Source organism: Andrographis paniculata, unplaced genomic scaffold (genome assembly GCF_009805555.1).
Source record: "Andrographis paniculata isolate CXL003 unplaced genomic scaffold, ASM980555v1 Contig45END, whole genome shotgun sequence".
In the NCBI taxonomy this organism is placed as follows: Eukaryota; Viridiplantae; Streptophyta; class Magnoliopsida; order Lamiales; family Acanthaceae; genus Andrographis; species Andrographis paniculata.
In genome coordinates, this window is record NW_026137579.1 from 851,221 (window position 1) to 871,935 (window position 20,715).

General features: G+C 37.2%; 4 protein-coding genes across 10 annotated transcripts; 2 read left to right on the forward strand and 2 right to left on the reverse strand.

The window, feature by feature from the left end:
- The first annotated feature begins 66 nt into the window (after positions 1-66).
- Positions 67-2,879, forward strand: LOC127252067 (uncharacterized). Its single transcript, XM_051276075.1, has 3 exons — positions 67-619; positions 721-1,801; positions 2,101-2,879. The coding sequence occupies exons 1-3, from the start codon at positions 219-221 to the stop codon at positions 2,395-2,397; spliced, it is 1,779 nt and encodes a 592-aa protein (XP_051132032.1). The 5' UTR covers positions 67-218; the 3' UTR covers positions 2,398-2,879.
- Positions 2,880-4,704: 1,825 nt separating this feature from the next.
- Positions 4,705-6,390, reverse strand: LOC127251872 (uncharacterized protein At5g39865-like). Its single transcript, XM_051275787.1, has one exon. It carries the CDS (start codon positions 6,259-6,261, stop codon positions 5,500-5,502), a length of 762 nt encoding a protein of 253 aa, XP_051131744.1. The 5' UTR covers positions 6,262-6,390; the 3' UTR covers positions 4,705-5,499.
- A 124-nt stretch (positions 6,391-6,514) lies between these two features.
- LOC127251869 (ubiquitin-activating enzyme E1 2-like) lies at positions 6,515-13,021 on the reverse strand. Of its 3 annotated transcripts, none has more exons than XM_051275780.1 (7): positions 12,865-13,021; positions 12,231-12,591; positions 11,572-11,789; positions 9,578-10,372; positions 8,164-9,032; positions 7,640-8,072; positions 6,515-7,322 (listed from the first exon to the last, which is right to left on the reverse strand). In XM_051275780.1, exons 2-7 carry the CDS (start codon positions 12,562-12,564, stop codon positions 6,726-6,728), a joined length of 3,246 nt encoding a protein of 1,081 aa, XP_051131737.1. In that variant the 5' UTR covers positions 12,565-12,591; positions 12,865-13,021; the 3' UTR covers positions 6,515-6,725. The 3 variants fall into 3 exon arrangements, with proteins under 3 accessions (XP_051131737.1, XP_051131738.1, XP_051131736.1); XM_051275781.1 differs by having other exon boundaries at positions 12,231-12,577; positions 12,865-13,008; XM_051275779.1 differs by lacking the exon at positions 12,865-13,021 and having other exon boundaries at positions 12,231-12,855.
- A 1,347-nt stretch (positions 13,022-14,368) lies between these two features.
- On the forward strand, positions 14,369-20,245 carry LOC127251871 (glucan endo-1,3-beta-glucosidase 9). 5 transcript variants are annotated; one of them, XR_007838978.1, is made up of 4 exons: positions 14,369-14,830; positions 16,578-17,576; positions 17,688-17,766; positions 17,847-20,245. XR_007838978.1 is itself a non-coding variant. In XM_051275786.1 (4 exons), exons 1-3 carry the CDS (start codon positions 14,400-14,402, stop codon positions 17,692-17,694), a joined length of 1,437 nt encoding a protein of 478 aa, XP_051131743.1. In that variant the 5' UTR covers positions 14,369-14,399; the 3' UTR covers positions 17,695-17,742; positions 17,847-20,245. The 5 variants fall into 5 exon arrangements, 3 of the variants coding, with proteins under 3 accessions (XP_051131743.1, XP_051131742.1, XP_051131741.1); XM_051275786.1 differs by having other exon boundaries at positions 17,688-17,742; XR_007838977.1 differs by having other exon boundaries at positions 16,578-17,766; positions 17,847-20,242.
- The last annotated feature ends 470 nt before the right edge of the window (positions 20,246-20,715 follow it).

Here is a 20,715-nt window from a genome sequence, read left to right on the forward strand (position 1 = left end):
ATTAATTTAAAATATTACTTATATTCTTTTCTTTTTTTCATTGTTATCTTTTTTAATAAATAGGCGATTCAGTTTGATGTCAGGGGAGGACTGGAGAGCAATTAAAATGGCAGCCTTAGCGTTTCCAGAATCATTAAAGAACATCAGTCAAGCCGAGGATTGAGCTGAGCCGGAGCCGGCGGAGCGCATTTCCTTTGCTATCTTCTCTACGGTCGTCCATGGCGGCGGCTCTGGAATGCTGGTCGAGCCGAGCCAGCACGGATGAGGATATGGTGGAGCAAGTTCTGATGCGAACACACGACAGATCCGAGTGCCCGCCGGAGATGAATCCTTCCCCTTCCTCTGCCTCGGCCTCCGCCGCGGCGGCTCTTCGGGAGTCTTCTGCCTTCCAGAAGCGATTCCAGAGGCTGACCCGGAATGTGTCGGAGGCTATTGCCTCCCTCAAAAACACCTTGAATCTCGACTCCGCTCGCGAGCCGCCGACCTCCGCTTCCTCGAGCTGCCGGAGACACGTGTGGGGCGGAGTTGTACGGAGCTTGACGCAGTTGTACCCTGGAAGCCAGCTTCCTGAGAAATTGGTGTCCAATCTTCGGAAGCATTACGATTCGTTACCTCTCAGGTGAACCTAAATTGATCTTCTTCCACTTTCAATGCTTCAATTCTTCTTCTTCTATTATTTCAATCAGTGAATAGATTCTTCTCTGATTGATTGATCGATAGCTATGCTCAAGCGGGGTTTGAGATGAAAGACGTGTTCCTACATATAAAGCTGATAGAGCAAGCATCTGCGGAGGATCACCCCGCATTTATGATCCAGGAAATGTCTGATGATGATGAAGCGAATAGCAATGGCGCTTTGTTTAAGCTTACATTTGCTTGTAACTCCGTCGTTTCGTGGCCAGCCATGTCCGGGGCACTCGATAGCTCATCGATTTGCTGTAAGAAGTTACAGATCTTTGAGAAGAAGGGTTTCACTCTGGGAATTGTCATGCTGTTGGTCGAATCCGGCCAGGAGAAGATGTTCAAATCCCGGATCGAGAATGCCCTTAAATTGGCCTTAAAGAAGCCGAGAAATAACCCCATTAAGCTCCCTTTCGGGCTTTGTGGTTGCCAAGAGGAGGCCACTAGAGCAAGGGATCTTGGCGACATCGAAGACGACAGTGGTGACCAAACTTATATAGAGAGTTCAGATTCAAAACTACAGTTAAAATTGCCTCTGCCCGAGGATTCCATCGTGGTGTCTGTGGATGAGTGGCAGACTGTGGTTTCTGGAAAAGATGAGATTGGGAAATGGCTGCTGAACTACGATGCTGTCGAGATTTCGGATCAGATTGGACCCAATACGTTCAAGGGTGCATACAAGGGCAAGAAAGTTATGATTGAGAAGCTCAAAGGATGTGACAAGGGCAATAAGTATGAGTTTGAGGTACGGAAATATTTACTTGAGTTGATGACATGTGGGCACAAAAATATCTTGCAGTTCCATGGAGTGTACGTCGATGAGAATCACGGGTTGTGCATAGTCACTAAATTGATGGATGGTGGATCTGTCCAAGAATTAATACTCAAGAGTAAGAAGCTCTCGATGAAGGAGGTTTTGAGGATTGTCACGGATGTTGCTGCAGGAGTTAAGTTCATGAATGATCATGGAATTGCTTACAGGGACTTGAATACACAGAGGATCTTATTGGAGAAGCGCGGAAATGCTTGCTTGGGCGATATGGGAATAGTTTCTACTTGTAACAATGGCAGTGAGGCTACGGAGTATGAAACTGATGGCTATAGGTGGCTTGCTCCCGAGGTTCGTTCCCTACTTTGTCTCACTACTACCTGATGAGTATTGAATACAATATCATTGATCTTGCAATCTCTTTGTTGATGATTGACTGTTGTGGTGATGTGAATTATGTTTGATTAAGCTTTGATTCTTTCGTAGTTGTTCGTTTTTCCAGTTGATTAAGTGCCAAAAGTTCATTTTGACCTTATGCAAGTTTGTGACTTTTTAGTTCCAAATTTATTTCGATTCATTTACCATGAGGAAGAACAATGCATAATAGTCGATCGATGTTCTAATCTAACTTATTTCCGTACTGGTATCAGATCATTTCAGGTGATCCAGAAAACGTCACGGAGACATGGATGAGCAATGCATATAGTTTCGGTATGATAATATGGGAGATGGTGACCGGCGAGATCGCGTATTCTGCCTATTCACCGGTGCAGGCAGCAGTCGGAATCGCAGCCTGTGGGCTCAGACCTGAAATTCCCGAGAACTGCCCGCAGATCCTGCGGTCACTCATGGCAAAATGCTGGAACAACACCCCGTCTAAACGTCCGCAGTTCGCGGAGATCGTTTCAACCCTATCGCGCGTCAACAACAGCATAAATAAACAGTGAGGCCCCAGAGACAATAACAAAAATGCACGTGCTTCTTGCCCCGAGATTCTCATCGAATAAACATACACACGGCGCAAGAACTTGTGCTTCGCCTAGGCCATATAACATCTGGCGCATATAGATATACATGTATATGTATATAATCGGGTACGGTTAGAGTAGGGGAATTGGAAAAGGCGCGATGTTGTACTAGTATGAATGTGTTGGAATGCTGCTCGGTGCGAGCAAAAGTAGTCGAGCAGGTGGGCCGACGTGCCGACCGGCCGGCCGGCACATTTGGTGTTCTAGGTAAGGGATTATATTACATCATGTGTATCGGCTTTTGGCTTCAATGTCTTGATTGTGGGTATGTGTTGGGGCCCTATTGCTTCTTGTTTTGGTTCCTTTAATTCTTACCTATCCTATCCTATCCGATGATCATCAATAATGAGCCCTTTTGTCCCTTTAAGACTACTTTATGTCACGTTTGGTTTTAACTTTAAGGTTTGAAATTTTGGTGCTGCTGTCTCAACTTTAACATCATTTCTTGTCTTCATCCATCCCATTCAAAGTTTGCAAACAATTTTGACCCTCTAGTATTGTATCCGATCTGAGCTACGATCTTTCACAAAGTTAGACTAAATAAACCAAAGACATCTTCTTTATTTGATTAATTTAATCGAGAGCATGTGAACTTGTATAGTTTTTAATGAATAAAAAAGAGAGTACATGATACTAAAATACTTCCTCTTGTCTATCAAATATATGCTACTATGTTTTAATTGTACATATAACAAATTTTATTACTTATATATTAATAAATAATAATCAAATTTTTACTGTTTTTTTATCTCATTATTTTTTTTTTTGTTAATTTTTAATAATTTTTTATTACTCCGCTCTATTTCTTACTTATTTCAATTTTATATTAAAATATTATTATTTTTTACTTTTGTCTCCAACCAAACAAGTACTAATTTTTTTTGTTATTATTTCCAGTTTATAAAATTTGTATTCATTTGAGTTTGATACAAAGTTTGATTAATATATTATTTATATTGATTGGTCGTGATATAAAGTATAATATTTTAAAAAATATATGAATTATTTAATAAAGTGAAAGAAATTTTTTGATAAATTGAGTAAGTAAATAAAATTTTGATAAATTGAGTGGGTAAGTAAATAAATATAATATTGAATGACAGTATTATTATAATTAGAAATAAAGTGCTTACTCTTTATGAACAAATAGAAAAAGAAAAACCTACAAATTTTGTGAAAAATAGTACTATTTCCCTCCCAATACAATAGTTTTATTTACGATTTTCATTCGTCCCAAAATTAGTCTTATTTCCATAAATAACTATATCACCATAAAACTACTCGTACTTTTTTTATTTTTATTACACAATTGCCATTATTTTTAAACTAATACACTCGCAAAAAAATCTTTTATTTATATTTTTTATCTCTAAGTACTAATATAATATCAATATTCCTTGAATCCGTGCCCAACCCAATTAAGGCTATAGTTTTGGGACGGAGGTTAGTGGGCAATTACGTTATAACTTGAAGCTAAGGAAATAGTAAACACAACTGAGTAATAGCATTATTGTAATAAGATTTAGGGATGAACCCTTTTAATCCTTATTATTATTAATAAGGCAACATTATTGTATGGGCCATGAGGCATCATGCAGGTGCAGCATGCATGTGGGATGAAAAAGTAATGTCATGAAAGCCTTTAAATTGGGACAAATAATAATAATAATAACAATAATAATAATAATAATAATAGTGGTAGTGATAATACCATTATGTTTATAAGCATCAATTATGAATGAGAGGTTAAGCAGAGCCCCTTTTTAGTTATTTGGGTAATTAACTTTAATGATTGCCCTCCCCAAATTTCTACCAATATCAATAATTTATATGAAACAAAATAAATAAATAAATAAAACTTGCTTCTTCCATATATGAAAAAAAATATTCAATTATCCGCGCGTGCCTTGTTATTTTTCCAAAAAATAATAACAAAAATCAAATCTAACTATCATACAAATACAAACAAAACACACCCCTTAAATATATAGTATTTGTTTAAAGTGAATAATTTTAATTTTATTTTTTTTTATAAATTTTTCAAAAAACCCCTTGGATTAATAAACCATTTAATATATCACAATAGAAGCTGCCAAAAATAAAGGTAAATAAATAAATAGAAAGCAGAAGAAGCAAAAGTTTTAAATTGGTTGATGGGAAAAATGTAAAATTATAGAATTTGTTTGATTTTGATTTTAAATTAACTTTTAATTTAAATACCAGTATTTTAATCCTAAATGTGCAGCTAGTGTTATTTGTGATTGAAATATAAAACAATTATGGATTCAAAAAAAATACAATGTAATTAAACAAGACAAAACATACTTAAATTATTTTCTGGAACCAGAAGAAAATCTAGATGGGTTGAGTCAACAAAATTGGTCGAATCTTATTCAAGTGTGCCAACAATATGTGGAGATGCTGCACAAAATGCCATCTTCTAACCCTAATGTAATTAAATTCCTATGATGCACAAGTTTTAATTATATTATACTATCAAATACATGTTGTAAAATTTCAAAGCACTCCATCCTAAATTTATTTAATCAATTCTAACATGAAAGTATGATGCTCTTGATTAAGTATCACAATGCAATTAAAATAGATCATGTGATTGGTATAACTTTATTCACAAATCCGAAGCGTTCTAATAACTTCAATTCTTAGCAGAAAAGTTCTAAACTAGGATGCATGCATGCATGCAAGCAACACTTTTCACGACGTAAGACAGATCGCATCTGCCAAACTTTTACACCCACAAAAGAAGCAATGAATTAATTACCAACACTACGCAGCACAACCACAAGAAATAACACAGCCCTTTTTTGCAAGAAGATCACAGAGATGAAATGATGAAGCACACAGCACATGAACATTATGCCAACACAAAACGATTATAAAAAGATGGCCTTAATTTTCTTTTTTTTTTTTTTTGGTAAAATCATTATTGCCCAATTAATAAATTATACAGATTTTTTTTTTTTTTTTTTTTTTTTTTACAAAAAGACTAGGTCGGGGGAATCAACTGAAGGAACAAGAGGGGCACCTGATGAGACCATGCTCATTGCACGAGGTACAAGTCCTGAAGCCTTCGGATTTCTCGCTGTAGCATTTATGGCTGCCGTCGCAGTCCTCGCAGAGGACAAATCTCATGTCTCCGCACGCCTCGCACGTGCCAGGCTTCGCCGCGGGAAGCAGGCTGAGCCACTTGTGCAGCTCGCCGCTATTGAAAAGCCGCCGCATCTCCTCAGCCCCGCCGACGTACCGACCGTCGATGAAAACCCTAGGCAGCGGCAATCTGGAGCTGTCCGTGGCGCCGAGAATCCTCCGCAGCTCGTCCGCGTACTGCGAGTCGATCGAGATATCACGCTCGTCGATCGGCACGCGGAAGGACTGCAGCATCGATCGGAGGGTGTTGCAGTCCTCGAACGTACGGCGGACGATTCTCAAGCTGGTAAAATAGACCACGACGCATCTATCGGCGCCCGGAGGAGGCTGGATTCGCGAGGCGGCTTCAGCCGTCTGCAGCGATTCATTCAGCAGGAAGGTCGGGTTGGATAGGGTGCGGAGGAGGTTGTTGGAGCTCCGGCTCCGGTGTAAAATTGGGGCATTCCCAATCCCAGGTGCGGCTGGGTCGTGATCGGCGGCGGCGCACGCGGAGCGTTGATCGGAGAGGAGGGTGTGGACATCCTTGAAGGAGGAGCGGCCGAATTTTGGGGGAGCAGGGGCGCTGCGAGATTGAGATTGTGGTTCTGATTTTGATTTCGATCGTGTAAACCACATTGAAATTGAAAATCGAAAATGAACGCGGTGAAAATTAGGGTTGTCGAGTTATGCATCTTTATTTTGCATTAGCTTTCGTTCTCTCACAAGAATGGTGAAACGGAAGGAAGGAAGAACATCCTCGAAATGCGGTGGTGTCAGTCAGTCGCAACACACACACACATACAAACAGCTTTAGCACTTTGCCCCCTAGACATCACAGAAATTGCAATCTTTTCTTCTATAAAATTATAATTTCCCATACAGCAAAATAGGATGATAAACATGCTCCATAAATGATGTACCGTAATCACACAGTAAAAACCATAACAGAGAACGACAAAGAGTGGCAACGTTTAAATTATTAGAGGTTAATTCAATATGAATTTAAACTCTGCATACGATCTTATGGAGGAAACACTAGAATGAAGAGGGTAGGAGTATAGAGATCTTGGCTTACACATGTAGTATGAAGAGGACAAGGTTCAACGGAAGTAGACAGAGATCTGTGGAATATCGACGTCGTTATCTTCGTCATCCTCGCATGCAACAACAATATCCACATGGTTGCGGTAAGGCGGAAGCTCTACCTTGGCGACATCCCTTACAAGATCTGCTATTTTCTTGTCCATTCGCTCTTTGTGACGGGGGAACATGCTGTTATAAAGCAAACAGCTTCCAAAAGAGATGCTGTAGGCATTCAGCCCCTTGTCGGCAAGCCATTGGAGGAGCTCGCGTAAAGTAGGATTGTTTTTGATGACCCACCTGTCCCAAACAGTCCAGCTCATGTTCTGATGCTTGACAACCTTAGGAGGCATAGGTTCAGCCATGGAGAACAGAGGCAGGGCAAGGTTAGCAAACATGTTGCGGTAGTCTTCTAACTTGTGATCACCATCAATAACTTTATAAAGCTCGAGGCACACCAAACCAGTGGCCAGTGCCGTGGAAGTTGCAATGGCTGGAATAATTCGTCCGGCAATGAATTTGGCTTTCAGCTTATCAACTTCAGGAATGCTGTAATTTCTTGCCCTCATATTAGCAAGCCCAGCTATGAAGTCCATGTGGTAATTTGTATCATCATCCTGCACTTGTACAGGGCAAAGTTAGAAGCAAAGTAAATGTATAATTAATATTTTGTATAGTAGTCATATGATAGATGAGATTAAGTCACTAGTCAGGAGAAATAATTGAATTTCTATCAACCCACCCCAAACCAGGTGGTAGGTAAGGAAGTTTAACTACGTAAGAGAGTTCATCTCAAAGGTAGACATATGAGAAGGAATGACTTACTTTCAAGAAATAGAAAGGAATAAACATTTCAATAGAATGAATACACATGAAATTAATAGAATAAAAAGGAATAAACACTTCACTGGAAATTAATAGGAAATAGACGAACCTTCTCAAACTGAATTGGTTTCATCCTGAATTTTGATGGTAAAGTCCTCCGGCGTTGCTCCAGCTTCATGATTAAGTCATTAATAACAGCAGCATCGTCAACAGAAGCAGTCGCAAGACTAGTAGCTTTCTCATCAGTCACAATTTTCACGTCTTCCTTTGGTTGAAATTCGGGAACCATAATTTTATCAACAGCTTCAGCCAATTTCTTAGGATCCTTCACCCAATCAGGTATGGGAATGCCAAATGTCTCAGCCCGTAGTACGGATCCAGCAAGAATAAAATGAAGATGGCTCGGATCAGTTGTGGAGAACTGCAACGGACGAGGGAAACGCTTTGGGGCTGACCAGAAAGGTGCACCAGTGCTGGTTGCAGCATCTTCAGGAAAGGTAAAAGTCAACTGCTTCACCCTGTTTGCAAAATAATCTTCAAACCTGCAAATTAATGATAAAATTAGAGATGCAACATAACAAGTATAAACAAACAGACAAAGGGAATGGAAAATCATATAATATTAACAATTACTTTAGACGAGCCCACATAATACAATCCTGGAATGATTCACATTGCTCACTATCAAGGCACTCAAGTACGCGTTCCAAATTGTCTCTGGCCTGAGCATCCCCAGCATTTCTCATTGCAGATGTATATTCACTAGGATTAGAAAGATAAGCATTCACTTCAGCTGGTGTCTTCTCAAGCAATCCCTCAAATTCTGATCTGGCCCATGTCAAGCAATGATCAATATTGTGAGGGAAGGAGTGCACAGTACACATGGGTGCTTGTTTCTCAGGGGGATCTCGCGAAGCACCATAATTTTCTGTCAGGTGGGGAATCACCATTTGTGTATTGCATTTGGCACCTAAAGTACCGGACTCAAGAAGAGGTTTTTGGAAATACAAGCATCTCTGGTCGACATAAAGCCTGGCATTTACATTGTCTAGGGCATTAATTACAACATTGAGATTCTCCCAAAATGCATCATTAAACACGTCCTCCGTTTCTGGGTTCACACGATTCTGCAAAGCTTCTATGTGGAGAAGAGGGTTTATCAATGAAGCAGCTGCAGCAGCAACAGTGGATTTTGGTTGCCCAATGTTCCAATCTCGAAAGAGGAACTGCCTACTTAGGTTACTCTTCTCTATAACATCATCATCAGTAATAGTCAACTTTCCATTTTTTCCACATGAAACTCCCATAAGAGCTAAATTTTTCAGAAACTCGCAGCCAAGGGCACCAGATCCAACAACAAAAACTTTAGCATCTTCCAGCTTTTTTTGAAGCTTAGACCCAAACACTGAAATCTGGGCATCATAGCGGCTATTTAAGGGTCTGAAATCATTGGGATCTATGGGCTCCGTAGGCAGTGATTCAATTGAGTCAAAGTAGAAGAACTGCACAAACATGACAACAGAGATATTCAGCTGGAATTCATAAACCCTACAATGCCAAAATTGTGCAGTTGCTCCTCTGGCAAAAATGTAAAACCACCATGAGGTTTAGCAGATGTAGTTTCACAAACATGGGTATAAGAAATACTGTTAAATATTAGAGAAACATATTACTAGTTCACTAAAGAAACAGATTAGAGAAAAGTAGATTATAAGGAGACCTTCCGTACATCAAAACGGAAGAAATCTAAGGAAGTTTAATGAGCAAAACATCCAACCACCTTGCAGGAGAACTGTTAAATACTGCCTCTACCTTTGGCCAAACATAAATACCAAATTTCAATTGCATACCAAACAAAGCAGAACTATAAAGATTTAATCATACTCAGCCTCCCCCAACCATAAAACCAAGTTATAGCCATCATGCATAAGATATCAACTGTTACCAACTCCTTCCCCCTCCCACCCACAAAAAGGCAAGTAACAAAGTGGAACAGGGAAAACCCCTGAATGTGAATAAAAATATCTGCAGGGAAAGTAATGATCACCTGAAAAAGTGGATGAAACTTCCCAGAGCATGCCTTCATAACCTCCTGCCCAACAATACCACCAAACATGGCAGCCATAGGATTCAGTACAGCCCGAGCACCAAAAGCAAAGTGCCGGAGAAGTTTGGGATTCACATCATCCAGCTTTCCTTCACCTAAGGTCTCATTTAAGTCACTGGTAATCAAAACTAATCTCTGAGCATCCTCTTCGGAACCAGCTACTGGAAAACGCCCATTTTCAGACACAAATTTATCTAGTGATCGGAATGCCAAATGCAAGAGGGGTGGCCTGTCAAACTTGGAGAAATCAGAAAGGAGGAAATCACCAGGGTCTTGAATTGCTTCCTTCAGTGGCTTAAATTTCAAAACCTTGGGCTGTTTCACCTGAGTCACAATGCCACCTCTCTCATATGTACCGTAATTAGTAGTATCTTCCTCAAGCATGAAAGAGTATGGCCGTGCATTTTTTATCTTTCTTGGTTTTCCATCATTGAGCTCTGTCATTCCACGAACTTCTGAGAACACAACCAGATCCCCATCCTGAAACTCCAATCTTTCATCATCCACACATGTCACAAGAGCAGGGTTGTCATTGCTGATAGATTCAATTATTCCTGTGTGAGGTTCCTCACCATCAACATCAGAGACAGTGAATTTAGGTCCAAAATCACAAAATGCACTTCCAAAAAGGCCCCTAACTTCTGTCTTAATGAAAGCAATAGGGGGTTGGTGACTGTGACAATAATCATTAAAATCAATTGCACTCTCTAAATCAAGGTCAGTAAACACCACAGCCTGCATTTATCAACACTATCAGGATTAGTCATAACAGTAAATAATGCATGCAAATTCATAAAGTAAAAGAGATGGATTTCAGAACAAACTCAAAGGCTTAATCATTTATTTTGAATTTCATTATATAATTAGTACAAGACAAAGATGATTTATTCAGATTAGAGGATGCCAGATCGATTCCACGGAGCTGGTTCAACAGATATCAGGTACAAAACCTAACAGCTTATTAATAATCCACAGTGGTATTAATCAAATTGAAATTACTGTCTTTTATGATCCAGCATGGGGGATATAGGCTTTGTTCTTCCAACAAAAATTTTCAACACATTTCCCCAAAAAAAAGTAAATATATTACACACTTTTATTTTTATATTTCTCACACAATGCTCCATACCTCACATAAAAAATATCAAAACACAAAACAAACACATCCATAAATTCCTGTAATTGTAAATAAGACTAGTATTATACATCTTATAGGTTCCTTGGGTTTTTGAAATATTCGGGATACCAAGTTAGCTTAACTAGACATTACCAGAGTTTTTTCAAGTCTATTTTGGCAGAGGACCTTTAATCATTGTCACAATAGTGCACCAAGAACATATGGTTCAATCAATAAAATTATTATTTCCGTCTCCATTCTCATAAGTCCTAATTAGATCCCACATATTACATGCTTTCACAATGCCACAAAATGTCCTAATGGCTAACAAGTTGTTGAGACTATAATCTATTAGTCTATTTGTTGCAAGCACATATTATTCACTGTGTCTGAGGAATGGAGTACACTCAAGAACACAAAAATATCACTGAAAACTTTTGTTGGTTTGATTAGCATATACAGTCGTTGCACTGATCACATGACATTATGGCATTCTCACAAAATTGTGCACATGCATAGGGAACACTTCCACAGTCTCCTGAGATATGTCCACACACGACATCTACATGTCATCATTCATAGTCTGACCACAATGCATCATGAAAATATGAACCAATATTTCAATGACGGAAAGGTTCTTTTATAATGCTAACTACCAAGTCCTAGAAAGAAACAAAGTTTAGGACACAATTTCCTATTTGAGCATATCAATAAGAAGTCTTGTTTTAATCTGACATAGCTGGGGATGCCTTGGTATTTTACAATTCAAGGGGTCATAAAATGAGAGAAGAATGGGAAGAAGAGGAAGAAGATTAACCTGGAACTCAGAAAGTTGTTCTTTAGTCAATTTTGTTGTCAAGGTAGAGACAGCCACAGCATTATTTAGCTCTTGTAGCTTCTGAACTGAAGCAAGTGCCCTGTTCTTGCCCAAATCTTTCTCTGAGAAAACAAAGTTACTGGCCATATCCCACATCTCTACTGTACCTTCATCATGCAGTGTCACAGACTTTACACCAGCCAGAATGAGATTCTTAGCTGCAGAAATCATAAAATCCACCGATGATGTTATTCCATTGTCAGTAGTAATTTATAATCTAAGAATAGAACATTAAATTTGTATTCATGAAAATCCCAAACATTCAATCCAAGAAACAAAAGATTCCTAAATCAAAAGAACAAGATCAGCCACTCAAAATGATCCATAAATTAACAATGTATTTATCAAGATGCCCTAAAAGTTGTAAGCAATATTCTGGCTATTATTGAATTTGATGGTGCAGAACCAACATGAACGCAGAGGCAAAAGGTTCAATTGGAGTTACACATAATCAAAGTACCATCGGATCATTACATGCAGCTTGAATATGATGAACATCATAGACTCACACAATATTAGAAACTCTTCAGATAAATAGTTTAACGAGTTCGCACAAACACAATATAAGCAATTAGTATAGTAAACCACGGAAACTGTACCAATCTCGACACCAAGGCCGTTGATGCCAGAGACGAGAACATTAGATGCAAAAAGCTTCCGCATCGTCTCACGTCCATATACTGCAAGCTGCCGGCTGTGGAGATCCTCATCAATGTCACGGGGAGTCCCATCATCGAAGGCCATTTCGATGACAGTCAGCTCGCTGCAGCTTCCAGTGATGTTATGATCCCTGCTGCCCACACCAGCGCTGCTATTAGTCTCCTGAGCGTCAGTGCAGTTGGTGGACGAACTGACACGGTGCTTCTTGAGAACACCCTCGAGATCACCTTCTTGAACGGCCTCTCCTTCTACCGGTCTCTTTCTAGGAAGCATATAGTTGAACAACCTGCCAAAAAGCCGCTGAATTCCCATCCAAACCACAATAGTCAGCGCGAAATATGTCAAGACGACAATAAATTCATAACCAAAACGATTTTTCGGGTAAAGGTAGAGTTCATCGGAAATCGGCGTCCGTATCAGCAGGGCAATCACACAGCAAACGACAGATACAAAACCTATCCCGAGGATCCGCCTCAAATACAGCAAACCCATTTCACGAAGCAATCGATTGGAGACTAAAACAGCAGAAAAGCGTTGCGAGACGGAAAGATGCGAAGCAAGGAATAAACTTACCGTCTAGTGGCGCCGGGAGCAAGGAATGGAACCCCGAAGGAATGACCGAGAGAGAGAGAGAGAGAGAGAGGGAGAGGAGTGAGGAAGAAGAAACAACCAGAGAGAGAGAGAGATTCAGAAACGGTGGGCTTAAAATGAGGTGACTTTGCAGCGAATTTTACCGAGTTTACATTTCATAAATACCGAAAATGAGTCACCGTGAAATTTATGACTGCCACGATTCTAATGAAAACAATTACACGTTTTTTTGCCAAGATAACAAACAAATCCAACCCAAAATGCAATTGAAGGAATAATAATAAATACTACAATACAAATATAATATTCAATTTTTATTTTTTAAATAAAGATTTCATTGATCTACTCTCTTTATTTATAAGTTTCGTATTTTTTTATTTAGTTATTTTTATCCTTATTATGATAAAATTTATCCGAGTGCAGATTTTCTATGTCTTCGATTTTCTACTATTTGCACAGTGTATATTATACTATTTTTACTTAGCCTGCGTTAATAGCAAATAAATCCTCTGAGTTGTAACGGAAAAAATATAAAATATTTTTATTATGTTAAAATTTGTATGTACAAAATTAATATTTGAATATAAACACACATAATTATATATACATATGAAATAAAATAAATAAAGAATCCATTTTTATTTTATAATAGCTTCTTTAAGAGAGTCAAGCTATAAATTTATGGATAGTAATACGATCGCTTGATTTATGGTCAATTTTTAAATCATTAAATTAAGCAATATATATTTGATAAAAATTTTGCTAAAGAAACAATTTTTTCTTAATTTTTCTTTAGATACTATTTTTAATATATATTTTATTTTATTAAAAAAATAATATTTATTATAAAATATTATTTTTATATTATGAATATAATTTTATATGTTTTATATAAAAATCAAATAAAACAAACTTTTTAAGGTGTATTTGTGGGTGGATTTGGATTTAAAAATTGAATTTGAATAATTGTTTAACTTGATATATAAATAAGTATTTTGAATATAAAATAAATTTATAATATAATATAAAAAATAATGGTTTGATATGATATTTTATTTTAAAAAAATAAAAATTTAAATAATAAGTTTTTTTGTTAAAACTTAAAAAAAATTCAACATTAATTTTTTATATATTTTCTATTTTGTTATAGTATGGGTCTGCCGCCGCGGAACTGCTCTTAATAAATTTAATCTCGCACTTAATATTCTCCAAATTAATTTAATAAAAATAAATCATATTAAGTAAATTATAGATTTGACAAATGAACTTTTCTATTTTAAAATTGTATCAAAGTAGTTAATGTATTGTCTTATAGCGTGAAAATTTGACTTGGGACTTTACCCTGTATAATATGTATATACATATATTGTATTTTTTAAAACATTCTTCTATTATGTTTTTCTTTTTTATTTGTTATAAAATAAAAATATTTTTGTCTCCTTTTTATTTATTATAAAAATATTGTACCCAATGGCCGCCGGTGAAATGGAATACGTATTTATTTTGAAAGTAAATAAATGAAAGAATCTAACTCAGGAGCGCAGCCGCAGCGGCGACGGCACAGCTTCCTCGCGGAAATGGCGGCTTCGTATGACCTCAAATCCACGCGCATTTCTCAGCTGCTGTCCATATATATTTGTCTGGTCTACCTTTCCACACTGCGCGGTGTTAAGGGTATTGGCGTCAACTGGGGCACGGCGGCGTCGCACCCGCTGCCGCCACACAAAGTGGTGGAGCTGCTGAAAGCCAACAACGTCGCCAAAGTGAAGGTGTTCGATGCTGACCCCCAGGTTCTCCAGTCGCTTTCTGGCTCCAACATCCGTGTTACCGTTGGCATTCCTAGTTCCATGCTTCGCAGCCTCAACTCCTCTTTGAAGGCCGCGGAGAGTTGGGTCCATGACAACCTCACTCGCTTTGTTTCCGACAGAGCCTCTAGGGTTCTCATTGAGTGAGCATTTCAGTTATGCCTCAATATATATCTGATATAAAAAGTTTTAGCTGATATTTTGCTTTGATTTGTTGTGTTTGGGTTCTCGATCTATGTAACATCCTTGCTCCCATTGTTTGCTGAGGTTTAGTTCCAGTGAACCATTGATTAAGGAAATAGTGGAGAAGATTTATTCTAGTGATAAAACAACTGTGTACATTGGAAAATGACTAACAACTTAGCATTTTGGAGTGATTGTTTGGTCGTGTCTTTGCTACAATAAAATTTGTTTTCCAGTGGAATATTTGGTAACCTTGCTCCTTTTTTTGACCCTGCTTTTGGAGTGTTTTTAGTTTGTAGCAGTGTGAAATATAATTTCGATTTGATATAAAGTGTTATAGAATGATCAAGTGATGCATTTGGTTATAAGATTGATATATAGTTTTAGGGTGTAGGATATAGCCGTGTAATTTTTTTCTATTTTGCATGAATACATTTGAATTAGGGAAGAGGACAATGACTGAATAATTATTGATTTGTTCAATGTTATTTGTGTTCTCATGAGAAAGAGAAGGCCTTCATTTTTGTGAATGTTACATTTGGTAGACTGGGGTGTTTTACAATTTTGTCTTGAAAAATATAACGAAAGTTTGGAAAATTGTTTGCTTCTATGATTTGTTAGTTTCATTTCCTCTATTGTTTAGTGGTAGCATTTATGCACAATAATATAGTCCATTGTTGAGCTGTTGTTTCTGTTTAGGAAAATAGGTTGCTAAATAATGAAAATCTGGTGCATACCATTTAATCATTGATGCATGCTGCTTGTGCCTTGATCTACATTTTATTATGTCCATGTCACGTTTGACATAATTATTTTGATTGTATGCCATGGGCTCTTCTTCGATTATAAACTTTCAGATGCATTCATTTGCTGATTTTGATTGATTGTGTATGCTTAGGTTTAACATTGGCCCTGTTAGAAAATATGAGGGTGTGTTATTGTGTGTGTGCATTTTTCTGTATTTTTTATATTCAATCTATTAGTTTTCCTCCAAAATATCATAATCAACAATGATGTTCACCTCAAAACATCAAAACTGAAAAAACAAAATAAAAATAAAAACACAAACGAATACACCCTGACTTTTGCCAATATATATATTTAATTAGTGAATTTTGTTCCATTCTCCTAGAATAAATCAGTGAAGAGTTTTGAGTTCTCTCTCTTTAGAATTATCTATGGGATCCCATATAAAGTTGTCAGATAATGGTTGTATTTAGTCCGTAGAATAAAAAATTTCAATAAAAAATTCAAATTATCCTATATCTGTAATCCTCCTTACAAACTGGCCCATCCAACGAGGATGTACTTGAGTCTCTGTCTTTATATTTGTTTTTGTGTCTATGTATGCTAGCTTAATGTACTTAGGACAAGTTGCAGTTATACCAAGGCATGTCAATCCAGGAAAAAAATAAAAGAAAACGAAGGCATGAAAAATGACTACAGCTGATCAGAACTTGTAACTTGGCTATAAGTAGAGAAGTTGCAAGGTTTCTAGTTTAGTGTTACACCTTACAGATGCTTACTTATAGCATTTCTAGGATTCAGTAAGATCTAATGCTTTATCTCCAAAATATTTATTTTTCCTTGGTCAGTATCCATCTGGTTTGCCAATTTTTTATTTTTTTGTGAATATGGTCCTACTCTCCCCCTCATTTTCTGTGTGCCTATGTCTCTTTGCTCATTTTTTAACATATATTTTCATAGATATGTTGCCCTTGGAGATGAACTATTCCTCCAAAGTTCTGGCGAGCAATTCTACCCCTTTGTTGTTGGAGCAGCTGTTAACATCCAGAGGGCTCTGTCCAAGGCCAACTTGGCTGAAAGGGTGAAAGTTGTGGCTCCCTGCAGTTTTAGTGCTTTTGTATCTGAATCTGGTCTGCCATCGAAGGCAGGATTCAGGCTCGACATCAACAGAACCATGATTGAACTCCTCACATATTTGAACAAACACCAGTCTCCATTTTTTGTTACATTATCTCCTTTCCAGAGTTACCATGAAAACAAGAATGTTTCTCTTGACTTTGCCCTTTTTAGAGAGAAAGCACATGCTCGAAATGATGGCCACAAGTCTTATAAAAACAGCTTTGACTTGGGCTATGATATGGTTGCTTCAGCACTATCCAATGCAGGGTTTCCTCAAATCAGTATAATCATTAGTCAAATCGGCTGGCCTACTGATGGAGCACTGGATGCTACATCATCTCGTGCTCAAGAATTTATGAAAGGCTTGACTGATCATCTCCGCAGTGAATCTGCAAAGTCTTCAAAACGACAAGATCTACCCACAGAGATATACATTTTCAGCCTCTTAGATGAAGATAAGAGGAATACACAAACTGGTGGTTTTGAAAGGCACTGGGGTGTGTTTACTTTTGATGGCCAAGCAAAGTATCAAATGGATCTTGGTCAGGGTTTGAGAAAGCTGGCGAATGCACAAGATGTGGAATACCTTTCAACCAAATGGTGTGTGGTGAATAACAACAAAGACTTGTCAAATGCTACTGCTCGTGCAATGGAGGCATGTTCCACTGCCGATTGTACTGCCATTTCTCCCGGTGGCTCCTGTTACAACCTCAGTTGGCCTGGAAATATTTCTTATGCATTCAATGCTTACTACCAGCAGCATGATCAAAATGTGAAGAGTTGTGATTTTGCTGGTTTGGGGTTGATTACTACTGTAGATCCATCTGAGGCTACTTGCAGGTTTCTTGTTGGACTCAAGACTTCAGTTTCCCCTTCCTTTCATGATACTGCATTTCTCTGTTGGATAATTTCACCACTGGTCTCTATGCTTTTGTGGTTATTAAATGAAAGGTGGTAGGAGGCATTTCTTCTCAGGACAGTAGAAAACACCGTCTTATGTTCTGAGGTTCGACGGCATCATGACTCATGAGTTTGTCTCTATATCCTTTGTTAAATCAACAATCTGCGGTAGAGTTTATGCTTCATTCTAACGGGTTTTTGTATTGTCAGGTGTTCATTGGAAGATATAATTATTCTGATGCAAAAAAAAATGCAGATCTATGCTACTGCAGGTTAGGTTTGATTTGTATGTAATGAATTGTATTAGAAATTATTTCGGGCATTGCTAGGCCATCTAATTCTGTTCATCGGCAATCTTGTCGGTGCCTGTCTTATTTTAGAGGGCATTCTCATTAACATTATGGAAATGAAAAATATGTTGTTGTACACTCCAGAGAAAGGAGATTTTTGAAGAGTATGTATTTAAAAAAAATTATAATATTAGCTTTGTTGGTGGGTTAACTATAATAAGTTTTCTTTTGTTTGAATTTAATTCCATAACTAATTAGATATTGTGTTTTAGTCATCTAGTATTGTAATCTCACATGTGGCATACGAGAGTTGATATGCCTCGCTGATGTGGACTTTTTCTGGCTCTAATGTGGCACACCAAGTAAGCTCTAGGTATGCCAGGTTGGAGTTAGATGACTAAAACAATGACATCGAGCTAACTACAAGATTAATTTCCATCAAGCAACAAACGACAATCATATTTTTCGTAAGTACTTATCCTGACAAAATATTTTGATCCCAGATAACAATGCTCACATAATGTAATGGAGAATGCTGTCTAGTTTCTATTTGCATAATATTTTTTTGTTCACCTTTTTGAACTTATAATGTTTGTAGTCTCTAGATTTGGATCTTCACTTCTTAACATTATGAATGCATATGTCAACCATATTTTGGCTCTCCTTGCAAATTCAGATATGACCTAAGAATTTTCATTGCAATTGGTTTGGCTTTAATCTACTCTGCACATAGTTTCTGGTTATTGGCATTGATCTTATTACAAGCCTATTTCTTGGTAATCAGATGCAATTTATGGGCCCTATTTGAGTTGCAATAATTTTCTCCTTGATGCTCTTCACTAAATATCTAGGTTGTGTGCATTGTTTTTAGAATCACTTAAGGTAACAACAACTTAAAGCCGTACATTACTTCTTCAGATCTTTGCCTAGCCCATATTAAAAATAAAAAGGTAAAGAAAAAATACTCGATTGGATCTTATAAATAAGCAGCTTGATATGGGTCGTTAGAAGAATAATATTGTTAGGGTGGTGTGCTTGAATATGCTGTGGATTTGGAAAAAAATGTTTGATTACAAATGATAGATATAATAATGTGAAAATAGAAAGAATTATATGATGGTAGTTCCCTGTTATGAGTAATTGCTGATTGCAACTAGAGCATATTTTAGATTATGCTTTTGTGTGGGCATGTAGTAGCACAATAGTACCCAACTTCCCAGTAGTGAGATTCTCCTATCTCTATCATCAAACTCAATCCAACCCATCCCATCCCTACCCAACAAACAGTCTACTAAAACTACACCCCCCCTATGGCTAAATGGGTCTTGTAATATAATATTGAGTGATGGTGGTGTGAATGAGTTGGAATAAGTAAGGCAAGCAATATAATTAATTAGTTATATACTATATATTATGGGGGTTGGGCACATGGGAATTTGGAAATGTCAAAGATTGCTCTCATCTCCATTCCAAACATCCACATCCCCAAAATGGAATCTTCCAAATCACTAAGCATCGCATTTAATGCCTCCTCTCCTTTGTTTTATTTTCTCTAAGACGGTGAAGATGTCTGTTTTTTTCCTTTCTTTAATTCCATCAAGGTTGAAACAAAACAAATTAGCAGTAGACAGCAGCAGCAGCAGCAGCAGCAGCAGTAGTAGTAGTAGTAGAACACACACTTCCATGCACACACCCCCACCATTAAACTATTCTTTTACAACCTTCTTATCCTGCACTAATAAGCTCTCTCTCTCCACTCTTGTATCCTTTTCATGATTTTTATAACTACAAGAATCATTCATTTCTTGTCTTTACTTCTCTCCCCCCTCCCCTCCCCTCCCCTCCCCTGAATGGTCACCATTTGTCCATTTTCATTCTGGGCTTCATATAAGCTTTATGAGTGCTGTTTGTAGTTGATATATGTCATTCTTGCTTAGGGTTTAATTGATCTTAGCTTAGCTTATTAGCTCAACCTAGTTTACAATGTTTTGTGTTCTAACTTCACATATTGAATTTGTTAGCTGAATTGATCTTGAGTGAACATAGATAAGCCTAAGATTCTAAACACAACTAGCTGTACATGAGCTCTACTGTATGCGTTGAGAATATTAAAAAAGACAACATTCAAGGATGCCATGGTGTTGTGTGTATATATGCGTGTGTCACAGTCTGCACACACACGCTAACAGTATTATATATATATATATGGAAAAATATTTAATTTATTCATTATTATACAATTGATGTAGTTAGAGATATATAGGAAATTAGAGAGAATTGGTTTCCTCGGAATAGCAGATTAGAAGCTTGGAATCATGTGATGAGCATTAAATGAGATGCTGAAGGAATCCTTCCTAGTGTGTGTTTTAATTTACAGATAGTGTTGCAGAAGCCCTCGTGGTGATCTAACATATACATAATAATATATAAATGAATTTGAATTTTATTTTGTTTTATATATCTCTATCACGATGTGATAAATGATACTTAGAATAATATAGTCTTCTTATTTAATTCCTAATTTGCACTATATATACTTGTGCATTTATTTATCTCTTCTTTTTTTAGCTTTTGAAGTTTGTACTTGTCTTGGATTTCAGCTTCTTGTCGGGTCTCATTAATTGCTGTTTTTGTTTCGAAATTATAGTTCCAATATCCCCCTAATTATTTAATCAGTATAATAATAGTAATATTATTACTTGTTCAGAAATTTTACTTTATGTAAAACAATGAATGCCAATGGATCACCCCATTTAACTTTTGATTGAAATGATACTTTGTGTTCTTAT